General features: G+C 40.9%; 1 protein-coding gene across 4 annotated transcripts in view; it reads left to right on the top strand.

Moving 5' to 3' along the window:
- LOC106044347 (uncharacterized) overlaps nucleotides 1–11,616 on the top strand; it is a 20,126-nt gene extending 8,510 nt beyond the window's left edge. For 2 of the 4 annotated variants that reach the window (XM_013194328.1, XM_013194330.2), the window contains 10 exons: nucleotides 47–176; nucleotides 669–774; nucleotides 1,537–1,611; nucleotides 2,340–2,396; nucleotides 4,170–4,229; nucleotides 4,730–4,791; nucleotides 6,231–6,284; nucleotides 6,999–7,065; nucleotides 7,346–7,395; nucleotides 8,831–9,091. In XM_013194328.1, the coding sequence (XP_013049782.1) occupies nucleotides 115–176; nucleotides 669–774; nucleotides 1,537–1,611; nucleotides 2,340–2,396; nucleotides 4,170–4,229; nucleotides 4,730–4,791; nucleotides 6,231–6,284; nucleotides 6,999–7,065; nucleotides 7,346–7,395; nucleotides 8,831–8,990 (753 nt within the window). In that variant the 5' untranslated portion in view covers nucleotides 47–114 and the 3' untranslated portion in view covers nucleotides 8,991–9,091. Of the gene's footprint in view, nucleotides 1–46; nucleotides 177–668; nucleotides 775–1,536; nucleotides 1,612–2,339; nucleotides 2,397–4,169; nucleotides 4,230–4,729; nucleotides 4,792–6,230; nucleotides 6,285–6,998; nucleotides 7,066–7,345; nucleotides 7,396–8,830; nucleotides 9,092–11,483 lie in introns of those variants that run through there. The other 2 variants (XM_066992297.1, XM_066992298.1) reach the window with 2 other exon arrangements.
- The last annotated feature ends 1,928 nt before the right edge of the window (nucleotides 11,617–13,544 follow it).

The following is a 13,544-nucleotide window of genomic DNA, read 5'->3' as shown; positions in this document are numbered from 1 at the left end:
TGTTTAGTGTGAAACAACAGATTTTTCTGTGCAAATGTTTTTGTAGGAGCACACTGTTTTCAGATGTGACCTTATCTACAGAGACTAAAAAGTGCGAAGACAGATCTTGGCAAGATGGTTTCTCAATTTCATGCGGAAAACAAACAGCCCCTCAGCAAAAACAGACATTTCAAGAGGTAAATGCTGTTTGAACAGATGTGCTCATTATTGTGTCTTCTAGAATAAGTGGAAAGCAAACAACTTTTAGAGTATTTAGCATAACAAGATTACAAGGTGGACATTTTCTGGCATTATGTAGGCCTGAGCAGAAAGACATGTACTTCCCAGTCCACTAAATCAGGAAATTTGGTATTTTAATGCACGTACTAACTGGTGAAGTCAGGCAATTGAAAAGTGCTGAAAAAGATGAATGTGAAAAACTCTTTGGGGGAGTTCATCAAAACCTTCCATCACTCAAAAATGGGATTAAATTGGTGTTACATAAAAAAGTTTAATTTTGTTACATAACAACAACAGCCAAACCCTCAGATGAGGGGAGGAAAGACAGCAAAAGGAAGAACATGAAGTTTGAATTTAGGTCTTAATGTTCTCACTCCTGCCTTGTGCATTTGCATGTAACCACAATGGTCACCCAAGCCATGATCTTTCATCTGACACTAATTTTTTAGTTTTCAGACATCACCTGTGCCTCCAAGGACTGAGATGGGACAGAAGGATGTTGTGGACTCCACTTCTGCAAAGCTCAAGAAAGAACTGGAGTGGCAGGTGGAGGAGGTAGGGCGCTACAGTTTGGAGGGGGCTCCTATGTGTCTGTGGTCAAACAGATGCACAGTGTTGTAGTTCCTGCAGCTGATTCATGGTGAAACTGTGGGCAAGTCACTTGTAATCCTGTAGTCTCACTGCAATTGGCAGAACTTTTCAAGCTGATTAAAAATGGATTTCACCCTCTGCTTCCTGTGCTTCTGGGCAGACAGGGAATATGCACACAATCACACATCAAAATGCTTACCAACAGCATCACAATAAAGGCTAACCTGTAAGGTCAGGGGATGTTTACCTCAGCTAATTGCAAAGAAGCAAGTACTCTGAAAATTAAAAAAAAAAAAAAAGTTTTATTTATGTGCTTTTCAAATGCTGTCAACTTCCTGACAACTAAAGGCAACCGGAAAATATGACCAAAATATATTTTAAGGTACTTGAAGACTTACTTTGAAAGCAACCTTCATCTTTCCAATGTCATTAAACAACACTTATTGCTATCTTAATGTTTCAGGCATCTTTCAAAAATGAAGTTATGTCCTTGATCGAAAGCATAACTAAAATTGCAGTTCTTGCAAAGACGCGCCTTCAGACATTTTTTACATTTTCGTTCCATTTTATTTCATAAGTAGGCCTCACAGGGAAACTTTCTGTCATCTTGAACAGAAACTCGTAAGTCTGAAGAATCAAGAACGCTTGTATAAAGAAAATGGAGGAAAAAAAACTACTTCCCACTGCATTGTTTCTCTTTCAAGCATATTTTATTTTAATTTTCAGATTTCTGAATTCCATGAATATAAACTTCATAGGCATCAGCAGGTTCCTTGTTTGGAGGACATAAGACATTTGAAGGTAAGTGGTTTAATAACAACATATCCTGCTATTAAAGCTTTGAGAAAATCTGTAATATGCAGACTTTACATTTTTACAGGATGCACAGAAATGTTCAAACCAAGACATCCTTATTTCCCAAGAGCTAGTTAACTTACATTAGAGCATCTTTTCTGAGGAAGAAAGCAAGTGAAAGATACCCTGGTTAGTGGTTAATACTGAAGTAACCTGTGGTATGCAGGGCTCTTAACCAGGGATGGTGTTTGGTACATAAGATATTTTACCCATGGAAGGAAAAATCCAGTTCCTCTTCTAAAGCCTCTGCAATTTAGACAGATGCAGAAGAATACTTGAGACCAGAGTTGCTGATATTGGTAAAAAAAATCAAGAGGACTCTTTTTTTTTTTTCCCGTTTGTCTGGCTATTCCATTAGTTCCTACATATATCTGCTGTAAGGAATCAGTTGTTGGCTGAATGCATGAATGCACACACATGCATTCTTCCTCTATCTTCTTTTGATTGTAAAACATCCACAAATAACTGGCACAGGTATGATTTGATTCATCATTTTCCGAGAGGAATAAAACCAAATGTCATAGTTAACATTTAGAATGCCTATGGATGGTTATAGAGACATGCAAATCTTACAGCATAGCTCGTGTTTGGTTTCCCATCTTGTCAAACCTGTGACTTCTCCCTCCGCCTCACCCTGCCCAACCTCACCCCCTTCTACCGTTTTCTTGTGACAGGTATGTTTGCAAAAGCTGATGAAAGGGATAGAAGAAAAGGAAAGGGACATTATAAAGGTATCAAAATGCCCTTATGTAGAAAGAAGTATTCATGAGATATGAAGAAAGAGTGTGAAAGTCTACGTGAAGATTATTAACAGTTTGTTGTGTTTGGACTCGGAGCAGTAAAGGTTGTGTTGCTGTAGCTCTGTGATGCTTAACTTTGCCCAGACACAGGCCCACCAAAGATTTGGCTGGCTGTCACTGGCATGACAAAAGTCCCCCATCATTGCTGTCACTGATGCTGGGATGACATAAGACTTGGCTTTCAGATGAGTCAGAGTGACTTTGAGTTTGTGACTTACTCTTTGTGGTTGCTTCTGAAGCTGCCCAAAGCGCATCATATATTATTTGCTCCTGTCACATGCTTTTATCCATGAAGGTATGGGTATGGATATGGTGGTATGGGGTACAAAATCTCTTATTTTGTGGGCATAATAATGACCCTATACCAACAAGCTTTCTTCTCCTGTTTTACTACAGAAGCATGTATTAACACTTGGGTAGCTAATACCTTGGTTGGTCCCTCCAGTGGGAGGGGCTTCAGATTTATGAACATGCTGCTGGGATTTGAATTAGCTTCTTGGAAAATAAATCCTCTATATTCCATCAATCATCATAAGACTTTGAAAAAGCACTATGGTAAACAACATTGACTGTTTTGATTTTCAGATTCCATTTCCTACCTCTCTGCTTTGACTGGTTGATACTTTCTTTTTGTTCAGTATGAATAAAGATTATTTTTTCCCAGCAAATCAATTAAGTACAAGCACTTGTAATAACAAAGTCTACAGCAAAGTTTTGAAATAGTGCATATGCCTGCTAAGCTACAGAAAAGCAAATCTTTTACTGAGGAGGGGCCTCCATAAACCAAGCTGATTTCATTTATGAGTCAGCAGAGCCATGGGATCACAGAGTAATTCAGGTGGGAAGGGAACACAGGGAGGGTCTCTAGTCCAGCCTCCTGCTCAAAGCTCAGTCCAATGTGCTTAGGGCTGTATCCAGATGGGTCTGCAAAAACTCCAAGGACAGAGCCAGCACAACCTCCAAGGCACCTGGACAACCGCCTTGGAGGATCCCCCTGAACTCACTCCATTTCATTGGTATCCATCCTGTATTGGGGGTGATGCAATAGCTGCACATGGTCTAAAGAACGCTGAATAAGAGTGGATAATCCCTCCCTTTGAGCTACGGGCTGTGCTCCCATCCATAGAGGCCAGATGCTGCTGGCCTCCATTGTGGCCAGGGCACACTGGTAGCTCACACTCAGCTCCCTGCTCACCATCCCTAGGCTTTTCCTGGGCTGACTACCTCCTGAGGATGCTTTCATGCTCAGGGCATTCTGCATCCCACCAGCTACTGAGCCCACCACCCATGTGTTTGCATTAGTTTCTACTGATATTGATTAAAAATCATCCCACAGCTTGCTCCTGTGTAGATCCTCTGGGGCCTGCTAAAATAGTCATGCTCCCTCAAAGCCCTTGCCCCAGCATGGACACCAGCTTCGGCTTCTGTCTTTTATCCCATTGCCTATTGTTACCAAAAATAATTTCATTCCTATGAGATTTCTCTTCATTGCTGATATCAGCCACAACTTCTGAAGCTAGAAAGACTGTCAAGCACGCAGTGTGATCACATAATCCTCACTTCTGATAAATGTTTGATGGATAGAAAGTGCTTGTTTGTAGCTTTTTAATACAGTCTATTTACCTTAAAATTTTAACCAATGCTACTGTTTTAATATTAATGCTTTTCCCCTAACATGTTATATTTGATTTTGTTGATTTTTAGGAAAAAAGAGAAATATTGGAAGAAAGAGAACTAGTCTTACAACAGGACAACATCTTAAAGGTATGACATCCTATTACATATCACAGTACATTTTCTTTCTTTGTTTAGACCAGTACCATTCAGTGCTAGCCTTTTGCAAATTTAATTACAAAGCTGTAAAACAGCAAAGCAATAAAGTGAAATACAGTACAAGTAAGAATGCAGGGAGTTAGTCTGTTGTTAGTTTCAGGAACAAAAAAAAAATAATGTAACATTGAGAAATTTTAGTTTAGAAGTTTTGCAGACTGTAGCCAGCAAACCAGAAACTATGCATTTAAAATGATTAAGCTTGTATTGTAGGGAATTTAAGTCATCAAGAAAGTTACTGTAATCCAAACTAATACTGGGAGTGCAGATTCCTGTAGATTTCTATCAGAGACAGTTTGGGAGAGGAGAATAAGGTATTTCCAAGGACAGCACTGATGCAGATCACATGCTAATAAGCTCTGACTTGACTTTTATTTCACTCTAGACTGATGGACTAATATTAAGAATGTTTGTTTTTCTTTTGAACTTTTAAGGACATGCAGATAAAAATAAGCCACTTAGTAGAACAGCTCAAGAACTCTGAACTAATTGGGTTGTAAGTATTAGCAATGCCTTCTATCTTATTTGATAGTATCAAGAATATTTCCACATCAGCAATACCTGAAACATATGTTATTGATTATAAGTTAATACAGTTTATGCAGTATCAAACAAGCTCCTCAAATTTATATGGACTATCTTCTTTTTCTGTTACCTAATCATCCAACCACAGAAATGCAAATTACATTTAGATGTGGAAAGTCTCATCACACTCTTAGCAGATTCCAGGAGCAGCTTATCTTTTCCTCAGAATAGACAAATTGCAGGGCATATCCTGGTTATTTATTTCAATTATCTTTCTGTACCAGGTTCATGTTATTACTTTGCAGAATAAAGAGCAAAAACAACAGCTTGAACAGCAGCAGGAAAGGCTGCAGCTACACAGTTATTTTCAGAGAGTTATTTTCAGAGCAACAGCTCTCTTTTCTTAGCCAGAGTTCAAGTGTCATTAAAATCATGTCCTACCATACTACTGGGCTGTAGTTGCCTGTATGTAGTGAGATACATAAAATCTCTGAATTTCAAAACACCACATCCTCACAGCATGATATAAATAGAGACCAGCCCATGTGCGTTAAGCACTAGGCTTTTCACTCTCACTCTTCCCTTTCTCCACTGTTCTATGGTTCAGAAATCCTCTAAATTCAGTAAATGTGAAGGATTAAGTATTCCTCCTAGCAATCACTCCCTAATTAAGCACAAAGTATGAAGTGCTGGCAGTAGGTATGAGCTGTTTAAAAACTCCTCTTTCAGTCATGTGAAGTGATTTTAGACTCAGTTTTGTTCTCTGTGTTCTGAAGAGTAATGACATTAAGTATGCATCATATGAACTGTAACTACAAAGGCTGAAATATAATATAAGGTTTAAATTAACAAGATTTTTTGAGGTGATTTTTCAGCTCTTCTGCTGTTTACACTGTTAGGGCTCTCGCACACCTAATGGGAAGTTCAGATGCTCTACTTTTAATTGCTGTAGTGTCTCCATCAGACAAAGTTGGAGGACATCACAGAAGAAAATACCAGACCCTTTTTCCCACTGCCATGGTAGTGTACGTTTGATGGGAAGAATCCAGAAATACTAATGCTACTCTCCTGCAATACAATAATCTAAAAAGTATTAGCTCAATACCAATGTTATCCACTCTTACTACTGTGTGGGTTCTTTGGGACTGCAGAGTTTTGTTTGTTGTCCAAGAGTGGATGAACCCACAAATTCAGTTTCCATACAGTAATTGCTAAAAATTACTAGAAAGTAAATGAGTACCTAATCTAGGAGCTTATAAATACATGAGAAGGGACAATACCTCACCAAGAGAAGTTTGGGCCTCTCTGTAAGTAATTGTATAAAATTCAGCAGAAGAATGTATAGCAGCCTTGAAATAATACTGAGAACAACTAAGCAGATGGTCACTACTTTTTTTTTTCTGATTACAGAAAACTTTCAAAGCAATTGCGGAATCAGATAGAAGCCTTGGGAGCAGGAAGCAGGTAAAAGAGAAGGGATGAAAAAATACTCAAGATAAAAGGCATGTGATTTGGTGGAGGGAGAAGTTTGAGTAGTCTGGCAATAAAAGCTGACAAGAAACAAAATCCTGGTTTCAGCCTGTTAGCACAGTCAGCTGGTGTCAACACTCGGCCTGGAAATTCAGCATGTACCTCTCCTCGTCTCTGCTGTTGCTCCTGAAGGATGACTCCAACCTGGAAATCCTTACTGCTCCCCCTTTACCTAAGGTGATGCTGGAGAGAAATGGTTTTTGGAATTTGACTGCCCCCAGACACCATGCTCTTGAGGTCTTTGCTCATGCCTAGACAAAGCAAAGTAGAGATGTCCAACATGAAACATAGCAACATGTACTTCAGGAAAAGAAGGAAACAAAACAAGACCAACCTAGAGACATGAGATTTAAGATAGGCAAAAATAGGAGGAAAGGAGAATAAAATGTTTCTTATAAAGTTCTCAAAGGAAATTCTTGGTTGTGCCATCCGTCTAGTCTTTACCCTTTATTTGTTGCTCTGCAATATTATTTTTAATGAAATTCCGTTTGTAATAAAAAATCAGTAAGAAAGTCCTCTCCACAATCCAAGCATCTGTTAGGTTGCAGCTTCTACTCTTGCTGTAGTTTCATTGTCTTCATTAATGAGCATGAATTGCACAGAGCTGTGTCAGGTGCAATTCCATTGGTGTTTCTTTTTGCTCTGCAGCCAACAAGAAGAGAAGGTGGACAACTGCACAAGCTCTCCCACTCAGAAGACAACCATGGTGAAACAGGTTAGAGAAAAGAGCATTACACTCCTTACACCTGCTCTTGCAGGGCATCCTCCATCTTTCTCTGTTCCAAGCTGGAAACCTCCTTGTTTCATAAGATGTGACTCATCTTTGAGGTTTTCAGCCCCAGTGGTTCCTTATATCACGTCAGCCCGTGGCTTGGGCTCACTACTCCACACTCAGTTTTGTTACTTTGCATCACACTTAGAATTCTTCAATGTTTGTCCTAGAAAAGAGAAAAATTCATTTAAAAGTGATTTATGTCTCTTTTTTCCCTTTCTAGACCCAGACATCAATGACTGGCTACCTAAAAAAATTATCTTCATGTCTTAGGTAGGTGAAATATTTTCAATGCTTGCACATTTGGTTAGTTACACCTACAGCACCATGGTGTTGAGATTATTCTGACTAGTGCTGGAACATCATGGGAGAAACAGCACAAGCAGGGAAGAGAAATGTGCTGCAGGAGTAGAGCTGTTCATGTGTGCAAGCTTAGTGGAAAAACATTAAATACTGAAGTAATTGGGGTGCAGACTGTTCTGGCCCTTGGGTATGTTTAGCTATGAATCTGCTCATCTGCCAACTCTGAAAATGCAGCACTTGCAGCTGGCAAATGTCTCCTTCCCTCAGCATGGGGAAAGGGAGGAAGGCCTAAAGTCTGGGCATGTGGTTCTCTCCTGGGTACGCTGTTGTCAGCCCTCCATTAAACCACTTCTCTGCAGTACTTCCCCCATGAGATGGATCTTGAGAGCAGCTCCTCATGGAAGCAGTTCTCCTTTCACCTGCCTGGACTAAAGTAATGTGGACTCCCTGAGCACCAGGGCAAGTGATGCCACCTCTCTATTTTCTTAGTCTTGGCAGAAGGTGGTTTGAAGAAAAGGAGATATTAATAGATAAAATCTTCAGTTAGTTATCTTGTTGTCACCATAGAACTACTGCTGAAAGTATTTATGTGTATTTCATTAAGGCCGTTGGTGTTAGAGTCACCAACTATTGCTCATTTGCTTTGTCCCCTTACATCACTCCAACACCCACAGCAGTGTCTCCTGACATACATTTGCCTCTCTGTGGTGGTTTTATAAAAGGAAAACAACCTTCAATTTTCCTCTCTGTGGTAGGAAGATTTGGGATTGATCTTGTAGGTAGTTGTCCAGAAAATGGATCAACTGTTGTTTCCCGTCCTGAGGATGGAGAAGCATTTTTACTGCTGCATGACCAAACACAACTGGAAAGTGCTTCTGGCTTGCTTTATCAGTGAGGCTTCATTTCCATTTAAATCTGTGCATTTTATTGTCAGGAAACTGTTAGTGCTAACACAGGGCATTCACCTGTGGAATTAATATTCCAAAAGGAACAGGTAGAAACACATAGGGTTTCTTTGAACAAAACAATGGAAAAGCTGTATTAACTGAGCATGGCTGGGCTCACACTGAATGATATACATTTCAAATATGACCTCAGGCAAATTTCTTCCTTCTAGGCTTCAGTTCCCCACCTGTAAAATGACAATAGTTTTATTTTTCTCCATTTTGTGTCCTCCTCATGTATTCACACTACAAAACCCTTGGTGGCAAGAGCTGTTGTTAAGTATTACACACTTCTCACTGATGGACTACGTGGTAATATTGCCAGCAACAGGAAGGGAGAAGTTTGCTTTGATCAGGGCAAAGAAATACAAGACCAGATACTCCAATAGGCTTTAATTTTAATAGAACTGTTTTGCAGTGTCTCTATTTTTTCCTCTGTGCACTTGTCTTCCTTGTTACAGGAACAGTTTATGGCAGATTGGCAGGCTCTTGCTACATTCTGGCTGCTCTTTTATAGTAATGCTTTTATTTTACAAATACTTATCTGATTTTACCTGGATATGTTGTCTACTGAAGAGCATCTCCCAGAAGTACTTCAAAACTTGTGCATGGCCACATTAACCCTAGAAAATTTTAAAGACTCCACACTGGGCTTTTGTATGGTTGCTGTGTTGCTTCTATGAAGACCCCACTTTACAATAAAGCTGTCATTAATGCTGAAACCACGTGGTGATGTCCGTCTTTCCTGTGTGAACTGCATCAGCCCCTCAGAGGAAGAAACTAAATGCCGTGTACCTCAGCAAGAGGGTGTGTGCTCAAATGCATTCTGCTGTTTGCTGCTGGAGGTGGGTCTGAGATGCAAAAATTGCTTCAACTTCCACATTCTGATCTATCCCCCAAGTCCCCAAATGTCCTGCCCCTATCAGCACAAGCATAGAGATGGAAATCTGTAATTAAATCTAAATAGGATCTTCTGTTGATGCAAATTAAAATGACCCCATTTTAAGCAGAGCAGTGATAACTGATAGGAGCTGAAAATCTATTCTAAAAAATGCCACTTGCAGACAATTGACCTCCTTGCTGCCTAAAAACAGAAGACGTGCAAATGGCCACCCTTGTCCACACAGAGCAATACCACTGCACAACCACAGCGAGCTGCTCATGAAGGATGTTAGGTTTCCACCCTTGTTTACAGTGTAGGGACTATCTACAGCAAGCCCTGGTGTACTTTGGAAGTATCTGTTTTGCACAGACTGCGTGTGTGACAGGGCTTCAGATTTCAAATGCCCTGCATGTCTTCTGTGTGCTTCACTGAGTGGTCAGGCCATCCCCATCCACCACAGCATGCAGAAGGCTTTGATCAAGTTCTCACTGGTCCCATAGGACAGTTCTTTGTGCATGCTTAAAGAAGACTTCCTTTCAGGCTTGGCTGCCTAAGGGCCCTCCATGTCCAAATTTTCTACTCTCCAGAAAGCAAATCTGCACCATCCATCTTTGAATCAGTAGGCTCTCTTTAATCACTGTGGAAAACACACTACATGGTAATGTCATATGGAAGCATTATAAGACATGCAGATTGTTTGTCCTCATTACAAATTTCCTTGCCAAATATCTAAAAGGAGACCAGGATGGCTTTACATACAGAAGATGTGTCTACTTCTGGGTTTTAAAAGGATGTCGAAGTGCTCCAGCAAGTATCAACTGGTATCACTGTTTCCAAGTCTTGCTGATAATGTTCTTCCCTGCGTCTTCCTAATTCACCACTCCTTGGCTGCATGAGAGCTGTGGGACAGTCCTGTCCAGCTGTGGTTACTGACTAAGTCATGCAACACTGAATTAGAGGTGCTGAAGATTAAAATATCCCAGAAAATGGTTTTAACTTCCTTCTTATGTGATCTCCTGGTGCAGATATTTTTGCTCTTTTTAACCGATTAGGAGGAGGATGAAAATTGTTCCCTAATAAGTCATTATCTTGCAGGGCTGTCTTGTTATATGCCCAGTTGCTTTTCATGGGAAGTACCTGATGTGCAAAAGGAGCTAAAACACCAAAGGTTGGGAAATCAAATACACCAAATGTTTATGATGGAGAGAAAGTGTGCTGAAAGCAAAACATGACAGCAAAATGTCCTGTTTCTATGTAGAAAATGGGAGTTTTCAAGTTTGAAAAAGAAAATTCACTAAAGCTATAAAGAGGAAATAGGACTGTAGGAAGCCCATCTTATGAGACGGGACATCTGTAGGAACTGGTGGAGAGCCTCAATGTATGACAAACATCTGTGAAAGTCTGTGAAAATACCATCTAACTGACACGAAATGTTGCATGCTATATTTTCTGCTGCTTTCTGCTTTCCTGCATGCAGCTCAGGGCATGCCTTTAACACAGGCACTCTGTGTCTGACTCCCCACACAGCACAGGGCTCTTGTAACCTGAGGGGAAATTTAGAAGTGTGCTCTGAGAGGAACATCTGTGCTTGTCTCCATTAAAAAAAAATTTCCTAAGCTTGCATTATTTCCTGTAATTGCCATAACCCATCAGTTGTGATCCTTGTGACAGAAGTCATTAATAGAAGAAAGTGCAGTGGGGAATAATTTTAGTACTGTTGTTCAGCTCTGTAAGTGTGAATCTTTGTGGCCAAATGATGACAGAGTTTAAAACACAAGATAAAGCAGCATGGCACTTGATGGTGACAGGAAAGAAAAGAAAAGAAAAGAAAAAAGAAAAGAAAAGAAAAGAAAAGAAAAGAAAAGAAAAGAAAAGAAAAGAAAAGAAAAGAAAAGAAAAGAAAAGAAAAGAAAAGAAAAGAAAAGAAAAGAAAAGAAAAGAAAAGAAAAGAAAAGAAAAGAAAAGAAAAGAAAAGAAAAGAAAAGAAAAGAAAAGAAAAGAAAAGAAAAGAAAAGAAAAGAAAAGAAAAGAAAAGAAAAGAAAAGAAAAGAAAAGACGTTAACAGCCCAGCTTGCAGCTGTGCCAGATGGAGCGGGTGGAAGTTGCTTCAGGGGGGGCATGTGTGGGCAATGGTAGAAGTACAGGAGAGATCAGTTCTCTCTTTGCTGCTAGAAGCCAAAGTAATCTCCCTGTGTGGTCAACTGTCAGCTCTTCCTTCTCTCCTTGGGCAGGAGGAAAGGAACTTTCTGTGTCAGCCCCACAATGCCATGCTGGATGGGACACATGGAAGTATCTCCAGGATCCACAGTGGAAGTGGTAGTGAAGGTGCTGCTGGGAGCTGCCTTTTGAAGTCTGGTAAATAGCTACAGATGCATCTGCCTTGATTTACTGGATCTGCAAGAAGGTCTCAGTTGCCTGGACCAGGGAATAATACCATTCTTTGATATATTGTCACCATTATGCTGGTTGGGATGCTCAGGAGTGCCCCATCCTGATGTAAGCCTGCTTCCCCTGATCAGCAGTGGCTCCACTTCATGTGGCCTGCACCATTGTCCTGGTGTCCACTGTGTCTTGTGGTTGGGGTCACTGGTGTCTGTGATCTCCTCTATAAGGTTTTGTCCTTTTGCCACTTTTTCTACTCTGAGGTGGAGAAAAGGATACTAAAACCAGGTGGCTGATGTGGTCATTTGGGTTCAGGCTGAATTGCCCAATAGATCCTTCCAAATATCTGCAACTGTTTCTCTCTGAACCAGGGAAATGTGTTTAAGGGTTTTCTTTATAATTTAGAAACACAGTGTTAATGAATACTCACAGACCCTCCTCAAAGAGCCTGGAGGTATGGAAGGGCACAGATGTATAACCAGGCACACTGCAAAGCAAGGTCCCATTCCTGTGTGCAGGAGAGCCACCCAAACATTGACACTCTCTAGGGGTCCTAGACAATTATCATTTCTCCCTTCTTTTACTGTTGTTGCCCTGGATGGATTTAAAAAAAAATGCCAGTTCACTGAGGTTTGTTATGGTTGGCTGTGTGGTTACTATATTTGCATGACCCGTTGCCCAGAACAACACTGCCCCTACCAGGTGGCCTTCAACCCACAAAGGACTGAGTGATGTGCATGCAAAAAGTTTAGATGGGTTCACATCTGAAAGCCTGAACAAGTATCTAGAAGAGAAGTTTCTTGAAGGTGACTAAATAGGAAACCACATCAAGCTCAGGAAATCCTTTGCGCTGAAAATAGCTGAAGGACAGCACTCAGGGGAAGTGCCATGTATCTTTGTCCTGTTCTTATTGTCCATGGAGTCTTCTTATGGACATCGTTCTTATACGTTCTGCATGTTAGACACATTTATCAGTGCTATCAGTCCTAACAAAAATGAATACATTTCCCTCCACCCTCACAAAACTCAGGTCCTAAAATAAAAATAATTCATGATTGCGTGGGGGTGGGAGGACACTGGGGGGGGGGGGGGGGGGAGGAGGGAGCCGAAGGAAAATAGTAAAGGCTCAGTAGTCAAAAATGAAGTGGTTTGGGCCAGCCTAGCCCCACTGGTCAGAGGCAAAGGGCCTGACTACGGCTTTATGTGAGGAGCACTGCCACCGGGGATGGGTTGCACAACAGCAGTGCACAAAGCACCCCACATGCAGACCCTGTGGGCATTTTGGGCAGCCCTTTCCCCACCTCTGCGGGTGGTGGAGGCTCACTGCCCAGGGCGCATGCAGTGGTAGTCTTGTTGTAGCCCCTTTGGCTAGATCTTGGAGCATTACTGCAGACAAACATGTTAAGGTGGCCCTCAGGACAGCACTTTAGTCAGAAAATGAGCCTGCTGGCAGGTAACACAGTGGTGATACAGCATTTTCATTTATTCAGGTGCATCTAAGTAGATATGCTGATGTCTTCCATTTTAGATATTTGCATACACTGTGACGGTACCTGCAGGCCTGGGAGAATGAGCAACAGTGGTTTTTCAGGTCTTGTACAAATGCAGTCCTTGTGTTGGCAGGTGGAGATACTCAGATACTGCCAGAGAGAAGACAGAAAGGATGAGTCTGAATAGGAACAGTCCGAAGAGGAACAGGAAGCACGTTCCTCTGTGATTACAGTGGGCTAGTGTCCAGGCATTTGCATGCATTATCTGAATTACTGGGGAGAGGCTTAAGGCTACAGGAGTTAAAGCCAATGATTTCCATATCAAAGGGCTTTTTGAATAAGTATCAGAACAGACATTTCCCTCTCTATGTGTTACGGGTGCTTTTTGTTTTTTTTTTTTTTTCTTTCTTCCTGGGATCA

The sequence above is a fragment of the Anser cygnoides genome, chromosome 2, assembly GCF_040182565.1.
Source record: "Anser cygnoides isolate HZ-2024a breed goose chromosome 2, Taihu_goose_T2T_genome, whole genome shotgun sequence".
NCBI classification, from domain to species: domain Eukaryota; kingdom Metazoa; phylum Chordata; class Aves; order Anseriformes; family Anatidae; genus Anser; species Anser cygnoides.
This window is presented reverse-complemented; position numbering and strand designations above follow the sequence as displayed.